This window comes from Ylistrum balloti, unplaced genomic scaffold, assembly GCF_031769215.1.
Source record: "Ylistrum balloti isolate Yb309-2 unplaced genomic scaffold, AGI_CSIRO_Ybal_v1 Utg371064, whole genome shotgun sequence".
NCBI classification, from domain to species: Eukaryota; Metazoa; Mollusca; class Bivalvia; order Pectinida; family Pectinidae; genus Ylistrum; species Ylistrum balloti.
Window position 1 is genome coordinate 136171 of NW_026782588.1, and position 26952 is coordinate 163122.

The 26952-nt window shown below is 34.0% G+C and overlaps 1 protein-coding gene across 1 annotated transcript; it reads right to left on the reverse strand.

The window, feature by feature from the left end:
• Window positions 1–463: 463 nt before the first annotated feature.
• Window positions 464–26943, reverse strand: LOC132560458 (nuclear pore complex protein Nup93-like). Its single transcript, XM_060225119.1, has 24 exons — window positions 26912–26943; window positions 24247–24446; window positions 23650–23767; window positions 23249–23311; window positions 22501–22629; window positions 22327–22401; window positions 21377–21469; window positions 19972–20111; window positions 19721–19850; window positions 18319–18416; window positions 17912–17971; window positions 16043–16120; window positions 15509–15684; window positions 12895–13086; window positions 12265–12391; window positions 11011–11083; window positions 10552–10596; window positions 9898–10014; window positions 5594–5712; window positions 5161–5278; window positions 4319–4402; window positions 3862–3932; window positions 3252–3318; window positions 464–3106 (listed from the first exon to the last, which is right to left on the reverse strand). The coding sequence occupies exons 2-24, from the start codon at window positions 24429–24431 to the stop codon at window positions 2987–2989; spliced, it is 2478 nt and encodes an 825-aa protein (XP_060081102.1). The 5' UTR covers window positions 24432–24446; window positions 26912–26943; the 3' UTR covers window positions 464–2986.
• Window positions 26944–26952: the final 9 nt, after the last annotated feature.

Genomic DNA, 26952 nt, shown 5'->3' on the forward strand with positions numbered 1-26952 from the left:
TTAAAAACGAGTAGCATTTTAAAGCAAAATATAGACTAACTTTCCTATTTGCGGTCCTGCCAATCCCCAGATCATTAGGGGTTGAATTGACCCTTATTTAAGAAATTATTCTCTAATTTCTAAATCCAGCCAAATTTGGTTAAAATCAATTCAAGCATTAAGAAAGAGTAACATTTTAAATCAAAATGTTACCTTACTTCTCTTTTTGGGCCCCCACCCCAAAATCCCTATGGGTCAAATAAAATTTTTGAATATAAGAAATGATTCCCCTCTCTCAATGATGTTTCAGACCAAATTTGGTTGAAACCCATTCAAGCATTAAATGGAGCAGTGTTTTGAAGAAAACAATATTTCGGTAATACCCACATTATATTCTACCACATGAGTTTAACAAAAAAAAAAATGAAAAAAAAAAAACAAATAACAGATAATTTTCACAATTTACAAAATTTAATTAAGCACAGTTATGTGAATGTATCACATCTACATATTGTCACCTCAATAAACTGTTTTTAAAGTATTCTTCATTCTCTGATCATTAAATCTTCAAATATGATGCCAATATATTCTTGCAAGCCTTAATTTAAAAGCTGAACCCTGATTTGTTGAATAACCAACTCATTGCAAGCATCATTTGTGTTCAAATTTGCAACCAGATGTCACTCTGATCACAGGACTCTGTATCAGTATTTATAATAGTGAAGTTTCTATATATGTCACACTCAATTCCTATTTGTTATTTTGTTATACAGAGCACGACATGGTCACCAGACCTGTTGTTTACAGAGACTACATATACACTGATAAAATGTCAAAGATCCCTTAATGTAAACACAACTGTAGTAAGTGTTGTTTACTTGTATAACATCAACTACTCCAATATGGATATACTGGAATATTATATATCAATTTATGTGGTTTTTCAAGACAGTACTATTTGCTGGAGAAATTCAGCATAATAAATTCACTTATGCTTATTTCAACAGTTTGCAGATTTATGAATTTTGTGGAATAAAAGTTCAAACAAAATCATAGGAAATAAAACTCCCACAAATATTAATGATTTTGCAGTAGATAGTTCAGATCTTGTTTAGCTATTTCTACTAAATAGTTAAAAAGTAGATCATTGAATTATAGAAATATCTTGTGAAGTATCTTTCATAGATTGCATTATAAAATATTTTCCTTTATTTTGTGAAATAACCGTGTTTTGAACTGAACAAATTGCATCCCATCACAGTAATATAATAATTCACAGTATCTCAGAATATGATATTTCACTGTCCTAGATAGTTATCGTCTCGAATTCCTAAGATTTTAATGCAGAGAAATCAATTGATCATTTAGTGCATGTTGACTAGTCTTGAATACTGTTAAAATCATTAATTTTCACTAGGGATTTATTTATGTTAAATTTGTGGGTACTCTAAATCCAGAACTATATATCCATGAATGATATGCAGATAAAAGTTGATAATAGTACTTGTGCATTTTTCCAGCAAGATTTAACTACAAAATCATGTGTCAACAAAGATGCACATTTTTGGCAAACCTCAAACCTCAAAATTTTAGCCTCACAAAAAATATTATTTGACAGTATCTGATAGCAGGGTAACATTTTAACTGACACAATTTATGCAGCGACACAACCATATATATATATATAGTATCACTGTCTACCATTTTTGTGTTTTCCTTTTTCTTTTTAAAAGACAATTTTGTGTTTGGTCAGGTTTTATTGAAACATAAAACAAACTATTGGCCTTCACCATGAGCCTTATATCATGAAATATACCAGAGTGAAGCAGATTTCAAAAATGAAATATCCCAACAGATCAATGAGATCTTTTTGACAAAATGTTAGTAATTTCACAAGTTCAGTAATGTTTAAACTTAAAATACACTAGTCATTGTGACATATTTACACTAAATCCATAAAGCAATTCATTCACTTAACCAATCTCAAACACTTGCAGCCCCAATTCCATACAAACACACACACACACACACACCCTCACACACACACACACACACACACACACACACAAACGCACATATGAAAGTGTCACTTGCTTTATCACTAACATGATACACAAACCCATACAAACATTAGAAATCTCCCACAATGTGTCGCTCACTGAATTGCACATCCACTTTACCAGCATTTTATCCTACAAACCCTTACACACAGTAGAAATCTGCCACAATGTGTTGCTCACTTAACGTCACATCCACTTGATTAACATGTTATCACATAAACCCTAATACACATTAAATAATACAAGTCAACTGTTTTATGATGATGATATAAAATGTGTAGATTTAGCTTTCGTCAAATGTTTTTAACAATATTTTCAAAATGTTTCTTACAAATATAGGCACCTCGAGTTATACCATTGTAAATCCCAAGTCAAAACTAAGGAAATATCTTCCCACAAACAGACAACCATGACTGACCAGCTACTCGACAGCATATTCAAGATCGTCCATTCTGATCGCTAGTTTATGTTATTCAATGTATCCAGTGAAAAATATGAATGCTTTAAAGATCATTTTGCATCAGCAAATTTAAATTGATATAAACAACTAAATTATATCCAGAACAGAGAGTCTAATTTACTGTTTAAAATGTAACCAAGCATACATTTCTGAATCAACATACTTTTGTTCAAATAATCTGAGATTAACAATAAAAAATGTATCTATGTAAGGTGTCCTGTTTAAAGGCCACCCACATCAATTGTGTTTTCAGCAGAAATACCAAATAATGCTATATCACTATTGTGTAATAAATCTTAACTTCCTCATTTGAGTCGGACATTATTAGTTTGTCCCGTGGGCTTAATACACGAAATGGTATTTGTTTATACTGTGATTTAAGTATGGTTTTACTGAAGCTATTTCTCAATACATTTCTTGTGGCACTGAAGAGTGTATTATTGCACCAAACATCTTTGACCTTATGACCTCTAAAACGTGATGTATACTAGTTCATGAGGACCTCAATCTGGACGAGTCGTGCATTTGTGTCTCCTGGAAGTCTGTATGGCAACATTCCAGCAAACATGATCAGCGCGCGAGCCTGACTTCTCAGAAAATTCAGGAACTGAAACATAAATTGTCTTTTGTCTTATTTCCCATCTGATGATAATGATCTCCATAAAATAAACTGCAACAGCAGAAATTATCAATTCAAATATCTGAGAATACAACTGTAAGTTGTGCCAATTCAAATATAATAAGACACTCACCGTTTCCTTTCCACCGTCACCTGCTCTTGACCCTCTGCCTGTTACTGGACTTTGTGGAGCAGTATTTCTGAAAGAAAATCAATCAATTGTTTCCGAAAAATTTTAATAAAATGTCACTATTTTCACTTTGACAAAATGATACACCTTCAGAAATTATTAACATAAATCATACTATGCACAAACAATCTACCTCCTAGATTTGACTTTTATGAAATTAACTGAAACCAAACAAAATTAGACAAGTATATTTTCTATTTTTGTGTTTCAAATAACATTAAGATAAAATGGTATTGGTATTTTGCTTAGGGTTGTATTAATTCAAATTTAAACTGAAAGTAAGATTATAACAGTTCTTATCTGTAAGTGTCACATTCTGTATACAAAATTACAATAAAGCAGGGGGGTGGGGCCGGAGGGGGTTGGAGGTGAATGAACTATCCCCATTACAATCAAAACTACTAGTTTAATATAACACATTACATTCTCTTAGGCTAATGCAATAAAGGTAATTCTGAAAGCACTCAAAATCAAAACTGCTATCTTCAGGAAGTAAAATTTCTAATGTTTCACTGGCAAGAATATAATGTACAGTGATCTTTTTTCAACTTACTTGGCATTTTTGTATTGGTGATGTAAAATGTTCATTGTAGCTAACAGTATATCAGGTAAACATCTACGCACCTGAAACAACAAACATAAGAAAATTATTTACCTTAATTAATCAAAATCAATCTTACATGGACAACAGCTATTCTACAATGATGCAATACAATATCTTTTTATATTCTGGAAGTAATTCCAAACTTGAACACAAAGAGAAAATGACTATAAGACATGATGCCCAGGTTGTTTTAAGAACCAGAATATGATCAGGAGTAGAATTAAGTGTTCTGACACTATGGAGTATATATAACCTACATCTGTAAAGAGATACTCAAGAAATTATACCAACTGATAACAGACGGTAACATGACGGACGGATACAGGTAGGCGCATAAATAAGTTTAATGAAATTCATAGATGTGATATACCACCATAATTAACATGAAATTAGCAAAAAGCATTACCTCATCTGTGTAATGTCGGAATGAGTTCACTTTCTGTTCTACAGCATCCGCTGTAAGGGGAAGTAACTGCAACTGTTTCATCACCTGTAACAACCATCATAACACTAACACATAAAGAAGACCAAAGACTCTGAGGTTTATATGTAATGACCTTTAATGTCCCAGAAATAGTTCTTTGTCTGTAGTAACTGACATATCTTTGTTATTACAGTTGTTGGTAACTAACAATGTCTAATGTTTTATCCACACATAAAACATCTGACGTACAAGCCTAAATACAAATTTATAGGCTGAAGATGTATTAATGGGCTGGTTTATGTAGTTGGCCATCCTAAGAAGAATAGTTTGAAACATCACGTAAAACAATACCATAAAATGTGTTTTATCTTGTATTACAACTGATTTCACAAGTCCTTGTGCATTGAAATGTCACATCCTGTAATATCTTAGTTCTAAATGTGAACGACTGCTGTGGAAATTTCGATCTTCCAGTTTATTTTTCATTAAAAACTATATTTTCTCATGAAACAGAAAATGGTACTTGTACTATATTTTTGTATGTCAAATAAGTATACACAGTTTCTCTTGAAATCATTTTCATCATTTATTTTATACTTCTAATAATATTTCACTCAAAATCTAAATGACTTCCAATTGTTTAGAATATTATCCTCAGAAAATGAAATAACAGATGAATAAAACAATTGAAACACAAACCAAAACTCAATTCTTCTGAGAAGATATATATATGTTCAAAAACATATCAGCTTCATACAGGAAATAACAAAATCTGCAAATGTTCAATGTTGCACACAACAGTGGATTACATAAGGACAACTTACTGAGAGGCCTTCATCCATGTTGCCAGCGTGGTAGAAGTCAAAGAAAGTGAGAAGATCAAGAAGGAGGAAGAATGTGCTGGTGTTGGAACGATTGCCTTCCACACCCTCAGACCTGTATCTGTAAGACAGCAATAATCAATAATCTCTATATCAGGATATCATGCAAATTCTACACATAAAACCAGGAAATATCTGACAGAAATAAATTAATCCTCTCATGCTTGTAAGTATCATTGTTAAATAAAGTTGCACAAGTTGTCAAATGTGACATTTAGGAATTTGACGCTGTCCTACTACCATCTTAATGAAATAAGATGCAGAGTTTGATGTAATGCTACGCGGCAAAACTTAGAGTGCAGATGAATCATTTATCTGCATCAATGAAAAGGCCCTTGGTGTTTTCCAATGAAAATAACCAAAGGAGTTAACTTACCTCTCTGCCATACCAATGGCCAAATTGCGTAGCCGATCCCGTGCTGACTGAGGTGAGTTTGACTGGGACACTACCTGACTGATCAGTTTGTTCAAGATCTCCAGCACCTTGTCATGTTTCTGGTAATCAAATTCAAAAGCATATCTATCATATGTTATACTACAATTACAATTTTCAAGATGATACCATATAACAACATACTTCAACAGACTTTACATCTTACTTATCCTAGTTAGATTATACAGCTTTAAAACCTCCTCAAACAGAACTTAGGTCTCCCACACCTTAGCTAGATCATACCACCTAACAACCTCCTCAAACAGAACTTAGGTCTCCCACACCTTAGCTAGATCATACCACCTAACAACCTCCTCAAACATAACTTAGGTCTCCCACACCTCAGCTAGATCATACCACCTAACAACCTCCTCAAACAGAACTTAGGTCTCCCACACCTTCGCTAGATCATACCACCAAACAACCTCCTCAAACAGAACTTAGGTCTCCCACACCTTAGCTAGATCATACCACCTAACAACCTCCTCAAACAGAACTTAGGTCTCCCACACCTTAGCTAGATCATACCACCTAACAACCTCCTCAAACAGAACTTAGGTCTCCCACACCTTAGCTAGATCATACCACCTAACAACCTCCTCAAACAGTTCTTAGGTCTCCCACACCTTAGCTAGATCATACCACCTAACAACCTCCTCAAACAGTTCTTAGGTCTCCCACACCTTAGCTAGATCATACCACCTAACAACCTCCTCAAACAGTTCTTAGGTCTCCCACATAGCTAGATCATACTAACAACCTCCTCAAACAACCTCCCACACCTCAAACACCTCCTAACAACCTCCTAGGTCTCCCACACCTCAGCTAGATCATACCTCCTAACAACCTCCTCTCCCACACCTTAGCTAGATCATACCACCTAACAACCTCCTCAAACAGTTCTTAGGTCTCCCACACCTCAGCTAGATCATACCTCCTAACAACCTCCTCAAACATAACTTAGTCTCCCACACCTCAGTCTAACAACCTCCTCAAACAGAACCTCAGCTAGCTAGATCATACCTCCTAACAACCTCCTCAAACAGAACTTAGGTCTCCCACACCTCAGCTAGATCATACCTCCTAACAACCTCCTCAAACAGTTCTTAGGTCTCCCACACCTCAGCTAGATCATACCTCCTAACAACCTCCTCAAACAGAACTTAGGTCTCCCACACCTTAGCTAGATCATACCACCTAACAACCTCCTCAAACAGAACTTAGGTCTCCCACACCTTAGCTAGATCATACCACCTAACAACCTCCTCAAACAGTTCTTAGGTCTCCCACACCTCAGCTAGATCATACCTCCTAACAACCTCCTCAAACATAACTTAGGTCTCCCACACCTCAGCTAGATCATACCTCCTAACAACCTCCTCAAACAGAACTTAGGTCTCCCACACCTCAGCTAGATCATACCTCCTAACAACCTCCTCAAACATAACTTAGGTCTCCCACACCTCAGCTAGATCATACCTCCTAACAACCTCCTCAAACAGAACTTTGGTCTCCCACACCTCAGCTAGATCATACCTCCTAACAACCTCCTCAAACAGTTCTTAGGTCTCCCACACCTCAGCTAGATCATACCTCCTAACAACCTCCTCAAACAGAACTTTGGTCTCCCACACCTCAGCTAGATCATACCTCCTAACAACCTCCTCAAACAGTTCTTAGGTCTCCCACACCTCAGCTAGATCATACCTCCTAACAACCTCCTCAAACAGAACTTAGGTCTCCCACACCTTAGCTAGATCATACCACCTAACAACCTCCTCAAACAGAACTTAGGTCTCCCACACCTTAGCTAGATCATACCACCTAACAACCTCCTCAAACAGTTCTTAGGTCTCCCACACCTCAGCTAGATCATACCTCCTAACAACCTCCTCAAACAGAACTTAGGTCTCCCACACCTCAGCTAGATCATACCTCCTAACAACCTCCTCAAACAGAACTTAGGTCTCCCACACCTCAGCTAGATCATACCTCCTAACAACCTCCTCAAACAGTTCTTAGGTCTCCCACACCTCAGCTAGATCATACCTCCTAACAACCTCCTCAAACAGAACTTAGGTCTCCCACACCTTAGCTAGATCATACCACCTAACAACCTCCTCAAACAGAACTTAGGTCTCCCACACCTTAGCTAGATCATACCACCTAACAACCTCCTCAAACAGTTCTTAGGTCTCCCACACCTCAGCTAGATCATACCTCCTAACAACCTCCTCAAACATAACTTAGGTCTCCCACACCTCAGCTAGATCATACCTCCTAACAACCTCCTCAAACAGAACTTAGGTCTCCCACACCTCAGCTAGATCATACCTCCTAACAACCTCCTCAAACAGTTCTTAGGTCTCCCACACCTCAGCTAGATCATACCTCCTAACAACCTCCTCAAACAGAACTTAGGTCTCCCACACCTTAGCTAGATCATACCACCTAACAACCTCCTCAAACAGAACTTAGGTCTCCCACACCTTAGCTAGATCATACCACCTAACAACCTCCTCAAACAGAACTTAGGTCTCCCTCACCTCAGCTAGATTATCAACATCATCAAATATACCTCTACTCTATCTCGCCTCAGCTTCATCATACAACTTAACAGCATCCTCAAACAGACCTTAGGTCTTTCTCACCTTAGCTAGATCATACAACCTAACAACCTCCTCAAACAGACCTTAGGTCTTTCTCACCTTAGCTAGATCATACAGCCTAACAGCATCCTCAAACAGACCTTAGGTCTTTCTCACCTTAGCTAGATCATACAGCCAAACAGTCTCCTCAAACAGACCTTAGGTCTTTCTCACCTTAGCTAGATCATACAGCCTAACAGCATCCTCAAACAGACCTTAGGTCTTTCTCACCTTAGCTAGATCATACAACCTAACAACCTCCTCAAACAGACCTTAGGTCTTTCTCACCTTAGCTAGATCATTCAGCCTAACAGCATCCTCAAACAGACCTTAGGTCTTTCTCACCTTAGCTAGATCATACAGCCTAACAGCATCCTCAAACAGGCCTTAGGTCTTTCTCACATTAGCTAGATCATACAGCCTAACAGCATCCTCAAACAGAACCTTAGGTTTCCCTTACCTCAGCTAGATCACACCTAACAGTCTCCTCAAACAGACCTTTATTCTCCCTCACCTCAGCTAGATCATACAACCTAACAACCTCCTCAAACAGACCTTAGGTCTTTCTCACCTTAGCTATATCATACAGCCTAACAGCATCCTCAAACAGACCTTAGGTCTTTCTCACCTTAGCTAGATCATACAGCCTAACAGCATCCTCAAACAGACCTTAGGTCTTTCTCACCTTAGCTAGATCATACAGCCTAACAGCATCCTCAAACAGGCCTTAGGTCTTTCTCACATTAGCTAGATCATACAGCCTAACAGCATCCTCAAACAGAACCTTAGGTTTCCCTTACCTCAGCTAGATCACACAACCTAACAGTCTCCTCAAACAGACCTTTATTCTCCCTCACCTCAGCTAGATCATACAACCTAACAACCTCCTCAAACAGACCTTAGGTCTTTCTCACCTTAGCTATATCATACAGCCTAACAGCATCCTCAAACAGACCTTAGGTCTTTCTCACCTTAGCTAGATCATACAGCCTAACAGCATCCTCAAACAGACCTTAGGTCTTTCTCACCTTAGCTAGATCATACAGCCTAACAGCATCCTCAAACAGGCCTTAGGTCTTTCTCACATTAGCTAGATCATACAGCCTAACAGCATCCTCAAACAGAACCTTAGGTTTCCCTTACCTCAGCTAGATCACACAACCTAACAGTCTCCTCAAACAGACCTTTATTCTCCCTCACCTCAGCTAGATCATACAACCTAACAACCTCCTCAAACAGACCTTAGGTCTTTCTCACCTTAGCTATATCATACAGCCTAACAGCATCCTCAAACAGACCTTAGGTCTTTCTCACCTTAGCTAGATCATACAGCCTAACAGCATCCTCAAACAGACCTTAGGTCTTTCTCACCTTAGCTAGATCATACAGCCTAACAGCATCCTCAAACAGACCTTAGGTCTTTCTCACCTTAGCTAGATCATACAGCCTAACAGCATCCTCAAACAGACCTTAGGTCTTTCTCACCTTAGCTAGATCATACAGCCTAACAGCATCCTCAAACAGAACTTAGGTCTTTCTCACCTTAGCTAGATCATACAGCCTAACAGCATCCTCAAACAGACCTTAGGTCTTTCTCACCTTAGCTAGATCATACAGCCTAACAGCATCCTCGAACAGGCCTTTACTCTCAGTATCTTTAGCCACCAGTTCTATGATCTTCTGCGTGTCACCATGAAATTTATCTATGGCTCCTGGCTGCAATCAGCAACACAATATTTGTTAATACAACAATTACTTATTTCAGATGACATTGTAAATTAAATTGATGAATTAGCCGCAAGTTCATTTGTCCCTTTCGTGCAATTATATCTAATGAGAATAACAATATATCAGGTCACTAAATAAAATTATCATGAGTGTGAGTTATATTTTGCAATAATAATCATCGATTTCAGTTGATGGGGCAATTTAATTGTAATATCATCTTCTTGATGAAAATAACACTTTCACTTCAAAAAGAAGTGTAACGATCCATCCCCCTCATCTCACAAAAGTCAAAAATTCTTTTTTCTAGTATTCATTACACTATATTTCAGACAAAGTCAGCATCTTATCAATGTAAATTACTGCAATCCTAATTAATGTAAATCTTCATAGCCTGATTGCATATTGTTTACACTACATAAAGGTTTATAGTCAATGGTCGCCTTGTCTTGTTCTTATTCAAGTTTTAAAAGTTTCACAAGGCGACTGATTTACAATTATATGCACTGTTTTGGACTTTTTACTTACCCGTCGTGTCCCATCACGTTCAATCTTCCCAAGCAACATCTCGAACTGGAAATTGAAAAGAACCACATTACATGTTTAAAGAAATATTTATGCTCAGATCATGCTTAATATTATATTTCCTCAGATATAACATTAGAATTTATTCATCTACTATCTACACAATGATCAATGTAAAATGGTGCTTTTTATAATTATAGTGTTACTTAAGTTAAACCACTGATTAATATGATGTCCTGCAGTCATAATTTTTCCTTTGTACTGAATATTCCTTTCTCTGGAAAATAGAATATCTTTATAAGCCTGTTATACTTTATCTAAAGATAATTTTAACTAACTGGAAAATGCTCTTTAAGGTTTTTCATGCTTACATGCAATTGATTTTTTCAAAAAAATTATAAATCACTTTAACCTTCAATTTTAATGATTAACAAGACTAACACTATGTAATGTAAAACTCACTTCCCGTGTTTCCAGTACAAGCTCACTAACACATGACATGAATAAGTTCTCCCCTTGTCCACTTCTTAAGTCCCTGTGGGCAAAATACAAAACAACAAATGTTGTGACCATCTCTGATTTGGCTACCCCTAAAATCTCAAAATGTGCAAAACAAAAGTCAAACAATATCAAATGTGCCATGTTATAAAATTTTACTGTACTTAGCCATCAGCAGTTATTAGAAACCTTATTAATAACAATGATATCCCTATGTATAATTCATTAATTACTATATAATCCCTCTGTATAATTAATTAATTACTATATAATCCCTCTGTATAATTAATTAATTACTATATAATCCCTATGTATAATTAATTAATTACTATATAATCCCTCTGTATAATTAATTAATTACTATATAATCCCTATGTATAATTAATTAATTACTATATAATCCCTCTGTATAATTAATTAATTACTATATAATCCCTATGTATAATTGATTAATTACTATATAATCCCTCTGTATAATTGATTAATTACTATATAATCCCTAAGTATAATTGATTAATTCGAATATAATCAGTCCGTATAATTGATTAATTACGATGGTATCCCTGTAAATAATTAATCAAATATGATATCTTTTCTGTGTATAATTTAATAATTACAATGGTATCCCTGTGTATAATTTAATAATTACAATGGTATCCCTGTGTATAATTTAATAATTACAATGGCATCCCTGTGTATAATTTAATAATTACAATGATATCCCTTTGTATAATTTAATATTTACAATGGCATCCCTGTGTATAATTTAATAATTGCAATGGTATCCCTGTGTATAATTTAATATTTACAATGGTATCCCTGTGTATAATTTAACAATTACAATGGTATCCCTGTGTATAATTTAATAATTACAATGATATCCCTGTAAATAATTCATTAATTAAAATGACAATCATTGTGTATAATTAATTGATTACCATGGTACACCCTGTGTATAATTAATCAATTAATTACAATGTGTCCCTGTTTATAATATACATTATCTTTGAGTCTGATTTACAGGTAAAGCAGCATTTCTTTGTTAAAGCTGTTTTTGTTGATTTAAATAAAACTAAATGGTATGTGTATTTTTCTGGAGAAGTAAAAGTAAAAAAATACCTTAGTAATACAGCAGTTAAAGCCTAAAAATAACCCAATGTGCTTAACAAAAGTAAAATGGCTTGTAATGTATGGGTAAGATATGATAGCATTACAGACCTGAGGAAGTAGAAATACTGTAGTGCTTCTCGACTGTCAGTGGCCTCAAATTTCCGTGTGTACATGGTAATGAGGCGTACAAAATTCAGTCGCCTCATTGGCTGTTCATCTGCTGCTTCCTTGGTTACTGCAATAAGATAAAACAAAGACTATTATACTGGTTTTCACTTGAAAATATGAAATAAATTACTTTGATTGACCAGGACTTTCATCATGAGTGTTATTAATGAAGTAGAAGATGCTTTTCCTTTCTAAACATCTGGTCTTATTCATGTACTGTTTAAGGAGTCTGCATGCAAGTCTTTCTTTTGTTTATATTTTACCCTATTTCCTTCGAAGTTGAGTTTGAATGAAGATTCTGTTGAACTATTTTTTGTATTTTTTTTTTCTTTCTGTAAAACAAATTTATGAATGAGTTCCATCCTCCTCCTCCACACAAACATTTCAGCAAACTTGCATATCATAATATAGCATATCAAATTATGAAATCTTCAAAATCATCCTCACTTTTTTTTTCTCTTGATGCATGCCAGATACACAGCCTATCAAGTCAAGGGGCTTCTTTAAATCACTAGGCCATGTTATTCAAACCAGTAACACATTTACAAACTGAAATTGTTGAATACTTACAGAGCTGTGACTGATTGGAAGAAGCCAGCATCAACATCTTCAATTCGTACAAAACTAGAGCCACATGGACCGAGTGACAAAGAAGCTTATCAATTCGGGACATAAACTCGATGGCTGCTTCAAATTGAGCTGTGAGGATTAACACCTGAAAATACAGGTATGGCTGCTGGTATCCATTGAAGTAACTCTCACCTGGATAACAAATGAAAACTACAAATCAAAACAACTTTTGACAATTACCTCAAACTTTACTAATTGATGATGAATTTGTACAATGTTTACAATGATATTGTGTAAACATACCAAAGGTATATCAATTCTGATTGAGGTTAACGATAAAACATTGTACAGAAGATCTTAAATATTTGAATATGAAGTGTTCAAACGTGATCTTTGATAGAAGGTACTGATCATTTGTACCAAATATAGTAGTCAACACAAGTTTCCTGAGGCATAAAAAATTTTTTTCCAATGACACAGTGACATATAGAAATCATATTTCCAGTAACAAGAAGATATCCTGTTTCCAGTGACCTATAGAAATCCTGTTTCCAGTGACATATAGATATATAGAAATCCTGTTTACAGTGATATATAGATATCCTGTTTACAGTGATATATAGATATAGATACATAGAAATCCTGTTTCCAGTGACATATAGATATATAGAAATCCTGTTTCCAGTGATATATAGATATCCTGTTTCCAGTGACATATAGATATATAGAAATCCTGTTTCCAGTGATATATAGATATCCTGTTTCCAGTGACATATAGATATATAGAAATCCTGTTTCCAGTGATATATAGATATCCTGTTTCCAGTGACATATAGATATCCTATTTACAGTGATACATAGATATCCTGTTTCCAGTGATATATAGAAATCCTGTTTACAGTGATATATAGAAATCCTGTTTACAGTGATATATAGAAATCCTGTTTACAGTGATATATAGAAATCCTGTTTCCAGTGATACATAGATATCCTGTTTCCAGTGATATATAGATATCCTGTTTACAGTGATATATAGAAATCCTGTTTACAGTGATACATAGATATCTTGTTTACAGTGATATATAGAAATCCTGTTTACAGTGATATATAGATATCCTGTTTACAGTTATATATAGATATCCTGTTTACAGTGATATATAGAAATCCTGTTTACAGTGATACATAGATATCCTGTTTCCAGTGACATATAGATATATAGAAATCCTGTTTACAGTTATATATAGATATCCTGTTTCCAGTGATATATAGATATATAGAAATCCTATTTACAGTGATATATAGATATCCTGTTTCCAGTGACATAGAGAAATCCTGTTTCCAGTGACATATAGATATATAGAAATCCTGTTTCCAGTGACATATAGATATATAGAAATCCTGTTTACAGTGATACATAGATATCCTGTTTCCAGTGACATATAGATATATAGAAATCCTGTTTACAGTTATATATAGATATCCTGTTTCCAGTGACATATAGATATATAGAAATCCTATTTACAGTGATATATAGATATCCTGTTTCCAGTGACATAGAGAAATCCTGTTTCCAGTGACATATAGATATATAGAAATCCTGTTTCCAGTGATATATAGATATCCTGTTTCCAGAGACATATAGATATATAGAAATCCTGTTTCCAGTGATATATAGATATCCTGTTTCCAGTGACATATAGATATCTAGAAATCCTGTTCCCAGTGACATATAGAAATCCTGTTTCCAGTGACATATAGATATCCTGTTTACAGTGATACATAGATATCCTGTTTCCAGTGATATATAGAAATCCTGTTTACAGTGATATATAGAAATCCTGTTTACAGTGATACATAGATATCCTGTTTACAGTGATATATAGATATCCTGTTTCCAGTGATACATAGATATCCTGTTTCCAGTGATATATAGATATCCTGTTTACAGTGATATATAGAAATCCTGTTTACAGTGATACATAGATATCCTGTTTACAGTGATATATAGATATCCTGTTTGATATACAGTGATATATAGAAATCCTGTTTACAATGATACATAGATATCCTGTTTCCAGTGACATATAGATATATAGAAATCCTGTTTACAGTTATATATAGATATCCTGTTTACAGTGATATATAGAAATCCTGTTTACAGTGATACATAGATATCCTGTTTCCAGTGACATAGATATATAGAAATCCTGTTTACAGTTATATATAGATATCCTGTTTCCAGTGATATATAGATATCTAGAAATCCTGTTTCCAGTGACATATAGATATATAGAAATCCTGTTTACAGTGATATATAGATATCCTGTTTCCAGTGACATAGAGAAATCCTGTTTACAGTGATATATAGAAATCCTGTTCCCAGTGATATATAGATATCCTGTTTACAGTGATATATAGAAATCTTGTTTACAGTGATACATAGATATCCTGTTTCCAGTGATATATAGAAATCCTGTTTCCAGTGATATATAGAAATCCTGTTTACAGTGACATATAGATACACAGATATCATGTTTCCAGTGATATATAAAAATCCTGTTTACAGTGAAAACCAAAATGTAGACATCCTATTGGCAGTGACGAAAAAACTCACCAAAATCCTCATACAACATGGTCTGTAGTTTCTGTAGCGTGAACTGGTCTTGACTCACAGGGTCAGGGTCTAGTTGTATCTGGGATAACTTTATCCACAGGTAGTCGTCTATCTTGTCAGCAATGTCAGAGTGGTTCTCCTCGTAGTCACATCGGCCTATCACACAATATACTGCCCTGTAAGTAAAAAAGACCTGTCACTCTCCAGATAAATAACATCTATAGCAATCACTCATCCTAAACCATAAGTTAGCAGTCTCCAGTTTATAGTAGAAACAGCAGATATGTCCCCACATTATCTGTAAACAACTATATATAAATTGATAGATCCATAAATTGACAAGAACTACATTTTAACCAAATAGATGCCGATGGTTTATAAGGAATAGGAACTGTGGCAAATTTGAAAGAAATTCGTAAAGTATCATGATTTCTTACAATCTAAAGCATTTAACCATTAAGAGACTGCAACATGTAGCCTGACAAAGTTATCTACTTTAATAGTTGCTAAATCTGGTGAAATAGAGATGTATACCGTTTGAAAGGATCAGTTCCATTCTTTACTATCCTTCTATAGTGTAGATGTATCTTTGTTTCTGTACTGGAACTTAATCTGCAAAATAAAGTACATTATATGGATTTTAATAAATTGCTAGTAATACAAGACAAAAGGATCTTCAGAGAAAAAGTACTTGTTTAATCAACGTTCACATACAAGACTGAAAGTAGAAGACACTTGAAATCATCAAGTATAAGGGGACATCTACTGAGTGCTGCCAGTATTTGTCTAGAAACAATGCTGTCTCCTCATTCAATGCATATATTTAAAACCAAGGTTACACTTGATTAATCGGAATAATGAACAATCATTGATCTGTTTTCTGACAAATAGAAGGATTTATTAACCAAAAAAATTTATATATTTCTTGTGGCCCCTGGCTTCAGGAAATAGTCAAATTCAGAGTCACTGGAGTCATGAAAAAATATTTGAGTCATCAAGAGTATTTGAGTTAACAAATTGTAAGATTTTGTATACCCCTACTAATATATAACCTTCAGAAACAAACAAAAATGATTTCATTTGGGTCATTGATTTACTGATATGCATGTCAAATTACTGAAAAATGAGTGTGTTGATAAACGATGTCAGCAATTTATTCAAAAGTTCATGTAGCTTTATCAAGGTAATACATGTTTAATTTTACACAAAATAAACAAATGATAACACAACATTTACATGCGAAAGTTAGCTCAGACCTCACTGTAAACAGATGATGTTTCCAAGCGAAAATAGAGGTGTGCAAATATACAACTGACAGAGAATCACAGTTTGAGTGATAACTTAGTTAAAGATATTAAATAAGCACTACAAGTTGCACAAAAGCAAAAACTATAAAATAAGACACTTAAAACTGAGACACTTGACACCTCAATATCATCCAATCGTAACTGACATATCACATTAGCTATCTCTATTAATATAAAAGCCATCAAGGTGAAACGTGAAAACATTTACCAGAGTACCAGACCAAGGTTGTGATTTACGATAGACAGGTAAGTTCAGTGTGACAGAACATTGTGACCCACATTTCCATGTCAAATTGTCGTGAGCTTTGAGTGTTAATAAATGGCTTTCTGTAAGTACTGTTTTACTGTTAATCTATATTCGATGAATCAGATTCATAATATGAACATGGGTTTTATGAAGACAATATAAAGACAGATTCTCTATTTACAAACTGAAGCGATAACGGGACATTGGGTGTCCTACAATAATAATGTCACTGAGACAATTTGTTGTAACACTTCATCAGAAGTGTTTTTAATTTTTCAAATGTGTTATTTATGGCTAAAATTTGGAACTTTGTGTTAAGAGGTACTTTCTAGTAAAATTTTCATTTACAGGACCAAACATTTACTTCAAATTATTACAGTTTTTACAAGTTTTCCAAGTCTTTATCATTAGGATAAAGATAGAATTTTGCCTGGCCTGACAAAGTACTTTGAGTTAAGTAGAGTATTCAAGTTTACCAAGTTCAAATTAACGAAGTTCAACTGTATCACCTTCTCAGGTAAATAAAACCTTGGATACCCTTAAATCAGGTCAATAATTGTTTTATCATAAGATGAAAACCTATGTCTATATTCAAACCAGAATTAGATCAGATGTAGAACTTATTAATATGATATCATGCGCTTGGTATAAACCAAATCTCCTGTATTGTTTTCAAGATGTAATATTGATTTAAAATATGGTGTGACAGGATGGATCAGACACACATGGGTAACACTATATGCCTCCCCCATAAAATGATAAAACTCAGTAACATATTGGAGAAAATGATCTGGATAAGATCATTGATTATCAATACATGACACCTGTTGGCAATTTGACTCCACTTACCTGTGGTCCTCACTGGCTATATACTCTTGTAGAAATGATGTAAAATCACCAACATTGTGTCTGTAATAAGATGATGTCATTTTTTAATCTTATCAATCTTAGAGAAATGAGTTTATCATAAAACATATGCTATGAAGATCATAACTTTTGAGGGATTTCAATTTTTGCTATTTTCAAGGAGGGATTGAAATTGCTAAAAAAAAGACACCATGAAATGAAATCATGAGAAAATCCTTGTCCATTTCATAAAATCATTTATTTTGTTTCAAGCTTTTTAAAAAATCATGAAAATTTCAGCTATCAAGAACAGCTAATTTTACGATAGTTTATATCAAAATATTGATATAGAGGTTTATTAAAAGAGATAAATGATTTTTCTGTCAATAATCAAGTAACATGGTACATACGCTGCCTTGTCAACGACTTGCTGTGCTGCTTGAAGATCTCCACATCGCAAACAATAGTATACCATTGCCCAAGTAGGGTGTCCATCAACTGTCTCATCCTGCAACAGCCAACAATATATGAAATAAACAAGTAAACCTGAATCAACTGGGAGTTTCATTCAATCTCAAGTTTTTATTGACAAGAATGCACGTTTCTTGATGCATTTTTTTTTCCAAAAACAAATTTCCTCTTATTTTGCTTTTTCCCCAAAAAACTATTTTTTTTCATACAAGAGACGTAATATTCTTCACAGTAAGCTTAGTAAAGCAGTTACATTGTTTACAAAGAACAATAACTTTTAACTACATTGTACATGTTTGTTTACAAAGTATGATAACTTTTAAGTACATTGTACATGTTTGTTTACAAAGTATAATAACTTTTAACTACATTGTACATGTTTGTTTACAAAGTATGATAACTTTTAACTACATTGTACATGTTTGTTTACAAAGTATGATAACTTTTAAGTACATTGTACATGTTTGTTTACAAAGTATGATAACTTTTAACTACATTGTACATGTTTGTTTACAAAGTATGATAACTTTTAACTACATTGTACATGTTTGTTTACAAAGTATGATAACTTTTAAGTACATTGTACATGTTTGTTTACAAAGTATGATAACTTTTAAGTACATTGTACATGTTTGTTTACAAAGTATGATAACTTTTAAGTACATTGTACATGTTTGTTTACAAAGTATGATAACTTTTAAGTACATTGTACATGTTTGTTTACAAAGTATGATAACTTTTAAGTACATTGTACATGTTTGTTTACAAAGTATGATAACTTTCAAGTACATGTTTACAAAGTATGATAACTTTTAAGTACATTGTACATGTTTGTTTACAAAGTATAATAACTTTTAACTACATTGTACTTGTAATGCCAATGTCAAAATGGAAAACAGAGTTTGAATTATTTTCAATGAAAATTAAACAAATGTTCCCTATCAGGCTCCACCCATTTGGCTCCAGGATGCTAAGACCCAATGTTTACACAAAACTAATTTCACTTCTCCTCGCAATGATTCAGACCAAATTTGATTAAAATTCACTCAGTTGTTCATGACTAGTTGCAATTTATAGGAAAAGCTGACAGATGACTGATGATAAATGGATGGACGATGGAAGCCACAGTATCCCTATAGCTTACCTGGGCCTTCGGACTAGGCAAGCTAAAAATCTACTCTAAGCACATACACGAAAATTTGAGATATGCTCACATTCATTTTTTTTAACATTTCATTTAAATCGGAAAAAAGAAATATTGTTAATACCACAATTTAATGACAGAAGAGGTCCCTCCAGATAGCTTGTGCCATATCTTTAATTATCAGCACTGACACTCACCTCAAGGCCTCTAAATGTAGGAGGTTTGACATTGAGGAAACTGCGGACCAAGTTGTAAGTACCAGGGATGCCCCCTAGCTGGGCCTGCTGGAGGTTACCATATATAGTAGTGGTAATGTACTTTTTGTATCTGAAATCAGAAATATAGCAAAACTTGTGAACATCTCTTGTAATATCAAGTCCTTTTTATTTCCTTGCAATGTCGACAAATACCATGTATGTTCTGTATAGTCAGCATGAGTCATACTTACTGCGTCTCTAGGTAGTCGCGAGCCTTGTCCACAAAAGCCATGTGTGTCCTGTAGTCAGAACGAGTTTGACCAATACTACTGGTCAACACCAGAGGAACCTCCACCATGCATTTCACCATTTCCCATAAATCAACTACATGCTGAAACAAAAATATAAACTTTTGGAGATATAGTTGATGCTTGAAACTGATATACATATACATATGGTTGGAAAATTCTATTTTGGAGGATGAGCTTTCCTAAGTTTATATCCAGCATTCTGATAGTTTGTTCACATTGCGGCTCTGTATCTTTGATAATAATTTCATTCCTTGTCATTCACTAGTGGGCCAAGAAACACTTACAAAGTTTTGCAATATCAACTCCAAAACGGCAGTCACCTGCATGCGAGATTAATCTGACAACCTGTTGCTCCCCTCGATCTAAACTTATCATCAAGGAGTTTCCCTGGGTTTGATTTTTATTATCCAATCAAATAACAGTAAAAACATTTGACACATCCCTAAAAACAATCAATAATATGAAACAATTACTACATTTTCATTAGATTTATGGAAGTTTTATTCCAGTGATGGGATATCGGTTAAAATCCATAATCCATTATCATTTAAATCAGACAGACTTTCTATTGTTCTTAATCAATCACATAATCAGCTGAAAGTTTGTGTAATATTGATAGAAAATGAATGCATTCTCCACTGCAGTAATATTATCTTTTTTTTTTTGTAATTTTAATCTACAATACTTCTATTACCTAGAATTTTCAGAAGAATAACATTGGCACTTAGTATCTTAACTATGGATAACATGATTTTTGCTTTTGTAAAAACACAAGAAAATGTTGTAATTAATTAATACTGTGTCTCCTTAATCATGTATATATCGGTAATGTACTGTGGGAAATTGGAAAGACATGAAGAAGGCAATACCAAAATATAAACCACATACAGACCTCTTATGATTAAATTCTTACGAAAATGAATTAGCAGGTTTTAGTTTATATTAATGTGGAAAAAATAATAATAAAAAATATTTAGTCATATCTAAAACAATTGTCATACTATTCATTTGTGATAACAATAATGAAGCATCATTCTTCAACCAATACTTTAAACAATTCTACCAAATCTGAGGCAAAAAAAGTAAATTCTGAGTGAATTTGTATTGATGTATTTATTGAATAGACTTTGCCTTTCAGCCGATGAGTCATTCATATTCTAATCAGTATCTTTCTTACCTTTAACTTAGATTACTTTTTTTTTTTAAATGGAATTTTTATTCTAAAAGAATCTATCTCAGGAAAGCTAACACAATACTCTCATTTTATTGTATTAGGTATATTCTACACAAGGAATAATTCTACAGAAAATTGTTAAAATGAAATTTTTGCACATCTACTTCATACCTTGTCGTCCAATTTTTTCGCCACATCCAGAAACATGTCGACAAGAAAAGGTCTCACACTACCTTGTACGATTTGTTCGTTGTACTGGAATACCTGTACAACAGAAAGGTTCACCATAGTCAGGATTTATCTTCTCATCATTTTCTACACAACAATACTTGATTTTTCAACTCGTCATTTTTATTTTTCGGAGATAATTTTGTCTAGTGTAACATCAACAATGATCAGAAAGTGATCATATGGTTGTCTCAATAATCTAAAAAATCCAAAATGTATCAAATTACTTTTGTTCATTCACTGGATCAGGGAAATGTTTAGGCAAGATAACATTACTTTCAAAATCTTTCTCTATTAATGTTAAATCATGGAAATATTACAGTTTAATTCTGAAACTTTTTTTTAACCAGATGAAATAGGATGATCTTTTTCAGAATGTTTAAAAATGGACAGTAGAAATATTTTGCTAAAATTACGGGTTCATGAAAGTCAGATTTGACTCGCAAGAGGGTATAAACTGTATGCAGATTTGAGCTTGTAAATACAGACAGAAATTTAGCAATTTCACATTTTGTACTATTTCTCAGTATCCTATTACATTCAAATATGAATGAAATTTGTTTGAAAAAATCACCCGGAAAATAACACAAAAATTTGTTATTAAAGAAAAATTGAAGAATAATTTTTGAGAAAAAGACTTCTTCATTAACATCTCCTATAACCAGTAGCAACATCTGAAATACAGCAGCACTTTTTTTCAAATTACCTTTCTAAAATTTTACCTTAAAAAAAAACAAAAAAACAAAAAAAAAAAAAGCTCAGAATAAAAATTTTTTTTTTCAGAAATTTTGATCATACATCATTCATACATCCTAAAAACAGGAATGTGCCTTTTTTCAATCAAAACCCTTTTTTGGAAGATCTTCTCTCTCATTCCCTAACCAACACAGTACCTGTCTAGCGTATGCTGCTTCGATGTTGTCCAGGCTACTACGGCCCTGCATATTGACTGGATCTGCCAGGAAACTCTTCAAAATAAAATCAAAACAATACAATATGCCTTTGTTTAGCCTATAAAGTAACTAATTGGTATACATATTATTTCATACTGATATCCGATGCCTTACCTCTGACTCTGGCTGGAAGTCGAGTGTATCCTGCCCAAGGCCCCTTAATGAGTTGAGAATCTTCTGCTTCTCACGTTCCCATTCACTCTCCATACACTCCCAGTGTCTTTTCTCAGTCTCCTCAAATGTCTGGAATGAATATCTGGGATAGTTAACAGCCATTGTTACATTGGGTGGGGGTGAGGTGGGGGGAATTTACATAGCACTGCAATGGAGGCCATAGAATCATGTTTAATAAAATGAAGTTATTATTATAATTGCTAGTCCTTAGTACTTCCATCACCGAAAACAAAACTTTGGAATGTAAATGCTTTTTATCAAATAGTTACATTTTTTAATACATTTAGTACTGAAAACATACTTAACTTGGCACATTCAATATTTACCAGCAAAGTATTTTTTTTTGTGGTAAATTAGCCCAATGATGAATAAGTATATCCACAAAAGTAGTTATACAATCAACATACAACTGCAATCATATTTTAGCGCAAAACATTCAACATAAAAAATGTGAAAATTAGATTGCTACAAAATACATAAGTTTACTAGTGTTAATTTATCTAACCTGATACAAACTAAAATGACTCATTCCTGGGTCTTTTTGGGAGTAAATTCCTTTTAATCATCAATTTGCCCTGTTACATCAAGATCTATCCACGTTCGAAAAATTGAACATATCAAATGTTTATAAACTATGACACAAGATACATCAAATCTTCTTCAAACAATTCAAATTTCAATTGCTCACATTTTTCCGAGTCTGTTCAATAACTGCCAGGAGAGCATTTTCTCTTTCATTTCTTAAAAAGCTCTGAAAAAAATAAACATTAATTTTGAAAGCGGTTTTATTCCCATGATTTTTTCTTTCTTTCATTTATCCATATGCTGTAAACCATATGATACAGCCAGGCTCAATCCATATTAAACAATATGTGTATATCTGTTGTATCAATAAAAAGTTCATCTTACTTCTGCGAGGTTATGTATTATTATGTCCAAGAAAACATAACACCAATTCTTTTTTCTATATGTAAATTTTCATTATAAAATTGACAGGAAAAAACTCATACTCAAAGAGATTGGAATCAAATTTCTGTGTCAAACAGGAAATAAGGAACTTTCTATCAAAATTTGTCAGAATATATGTACCTCTATATCTGTATCTCTGATGGGTTCTAAAGGCTCAAAAGACTTTGCTGCACTGAGACCTTCCAACTTCTGGGCTATCCTTGGTACATCATAGCCTTTTGTTCCCAGCAAGATGGAGCTATCAAAAGCATATTTTTCACACATTTTATTAAGACCACATTCAGACTTACAATTTTGGCAACGATTTTCAATCATTTCAGTTAGTTAATTTTAATTTAAAATTGATACAATAATGTGTGTAGTCATTCATATCCACTTTCTCTTGGAATACAGATGACCACAGGAGTTTCTTTGCCCCCGTTATGTTAATCCAATGAAGATGTATATTTTGAAGGCAGAATAAGATCACATTACATGTGGCATCAAAGTGTTAATTCAGTAATCACAAGCACCTATTTGCTTAATAAGACATTGCCTACATCTGCCACACCTATTTTCATTTATCAGCATATACAATAATAGTTACTTGATACCAAGTCACTTCATGGTGTGAAATTCTGTGATTGCCATTACAAATACAATACAGCTTTGACAATAACACTGAAGTCAATGCCAGCTAAGGCCAACTTATGGTGGCCTGTGTAAGAGTAAACCTACGCCTTGACATCAGTAGAGTCCTGGCTTATCGGTGCAACTTTGGACAGGAGTCGTTGTCCTGCCTCTAGAATCTGAGTAAGGTTACGGGATACTCGAGGCAGATCTGTTCCACTTTCCATCTCTGCTGTAAGTTGCTCAGCCTGCTGCTGCAGATCTCCAAAGTCATTGCCATCTTCAACCATCATTTTGGTTGGCTACAACTGTAAACCAATCATTTTGTATTAGCCTTTCTCCCAGGTCCTTATGAGAGCATGGTAGCCAAAGAAAAAAGGGGCCCTTACCACATGCAGGGTTGTCAATGGGGCACTCTTAATTATATGATAAGGGCACATATATATGCCTCAGCATTGCTCCTATAGCATCTGTAATAGGGTCATATTTTGTCTGTCATATATTGTATAACTTGTAACATTCATGTTATGTCATATTTATGTGATATTTCATATTGGCAATGTTTGCTGTAGTTAGTAGCTATATTTTGTATTGTAGTATATATATATATATATAATGTACTGGTTATATACATGTATTATTATGTTTTCGTGGACACGTCGTTAGTGTCACGTTTTACCTGCGCATGTTTATACGTATTGGCGAGCGCGTCTCTTTGTGTAGTGTGTATGTATGTACTTGTGTACGTGAGTACTGTTTACTGTCCAACTGGACATGTGACATGTGACGGACTTGGACGTGTTGTTTCATTGGTCCAAAGTTTCTCCTGGGTATGTGTCTTTTGTCTCTTTCTTTTATCGGGTACATTTGAATCTCCGCCGTCTTCTGTGACGGTCGTTCAAATGTTTTGGCTCTTTAGATTTCATCTTTCCGTTAAGTTTCCTCTAGCTTTATTTCTTTCTAGTTGTTTCTATTTGGTATTTCTTTTATATTCGTCCCGTCGAGTGTTTGTATTTATGAAGAATGTAATTGCAGCAGTAATATTTTTATATATAACTGAACGTTCAGAATAGTATTAGGTGTGAACATGTATGTATTGTATTATCCATAAATCATGTAATTGATGGATTTATAAGCGTTATGTGTTTCTTAAGATATTACATAAATTGTAATATCAGGTTATTCATTGGTTGTAGTTGCGCCGTAACTTGTAACAACGATGTGGTAATATTGTGGAGTGGTGCGACTGTGACATTGTACATTAGCGCACTATACGTGTTGTAAGTGTTATTTTACTCTAATTAGAATGGTCAGGTTTTAATTATTAGAAGTATTTTATTGAATCTTATTTTTTATTCAAGTGTAAAAGTAATGACATAGTTTGACTATGTGAAATGTAACAAGTCTATGAAAGAAGTATGAATTGTTGAGTAATGAGTATGTAACAAGATATTTGTGAATTTGAGAGTGTTTGATTAAGCTATATTGTATATTTCAGAGTGTCTATTTTACATCGATCAGTGATTAAATTTTGGAAAAGAACCCAGCGGTTTTGTCTTATATGATACAAAATACACCCGCTACATGACATGATCTCTGTTAAAACGCCTTTCCTTCAAATCATAATTTCAAGCATATTATTCTCTTGCAATAATTATTAAACAATTTTTCAGTTTTACCATTCTTTCTGTTGTGTTCACTATGCTTAGGTAAATCGGACTTTCATTCATACGTGAAGTATTATTATCATATCAAAGCTTTATTGAAATCAAAGAAAAAAATTGCAATTCAAAGAATAATAAATAAATGGAAACAGCAAAAGCAAGTAAATTAACTTTAACCAGTGTTTGCTTATAAATCGATGGACCCTGATTATCATCACAGGCTAATCATTAATTAAGTATATCCATTACATTGCCAGAGGATGATGATAGACTAGGGTACCCTATGTGTCACACAGGTCCTCTTACCCTAAATTAAAGGGTTAAGCTGATAACATGTGGTTCACACCTTGTTTGCTTACATGACTAAACTAGTGCCCCAGTGCTTGCATCAGGATGGCTTGCCACAACCCTAATTGTGACATATATGGGTAACATATATATGTCAATAAAGCAAACAAAAGGTACTCTGTATGGGGGATAGGGTAGGATGGTGCTGAGAAGACACAGAAGGGTAAAACAGGGGCAGATTGCTTTTTCCAGTCCGGGTTGTCAAATGAAATCACAAACAGATATTAAAGAACTCTGGCTTCTGACATGCTCCAACATTCTATAAGTGATATGATGTGACATAGTGTAACTGCAGTGCCATCAGTTAACGTCAAGGAATTGAAAAGAAATGCCCATCAAATTAATAAGTCCCTTCTTTTTTTGTAATATTTTTTTCCGGCCTTTTTATAGCAAATAAAACTGTTATATTATAAGTATGCCTTTTAAGTTTTGACAACTATTTCTCTGCAAGCCCAATGTCTACATGAAATTGTTTTGAACGTTATTTAAAGTAGGCAAGGGGTAGCCATTCGCCACGATGCTGTTCACTGAATCTGAAATTCCGCTCTAATACCAAAATGGTCTCATGCACAAGGCCATTCTCTTTAGTTTGAACCGAAAGCAGCAGTCATTGAAAACAGTCGTAGTGTGTCCGTGGTGTTATGTATTAATAAGCAACTCCAAAGCTATAAAGATCGACGGCTTTGTGATAATCAACCATAACTACCAATTAACATTAGTTAGGATGTCAATTAGGGACCTAGTTTTATCGGTTTACTTACCTCAAAACCGAAAGCATGCAAAGTAGCCGCCACTGAAATCT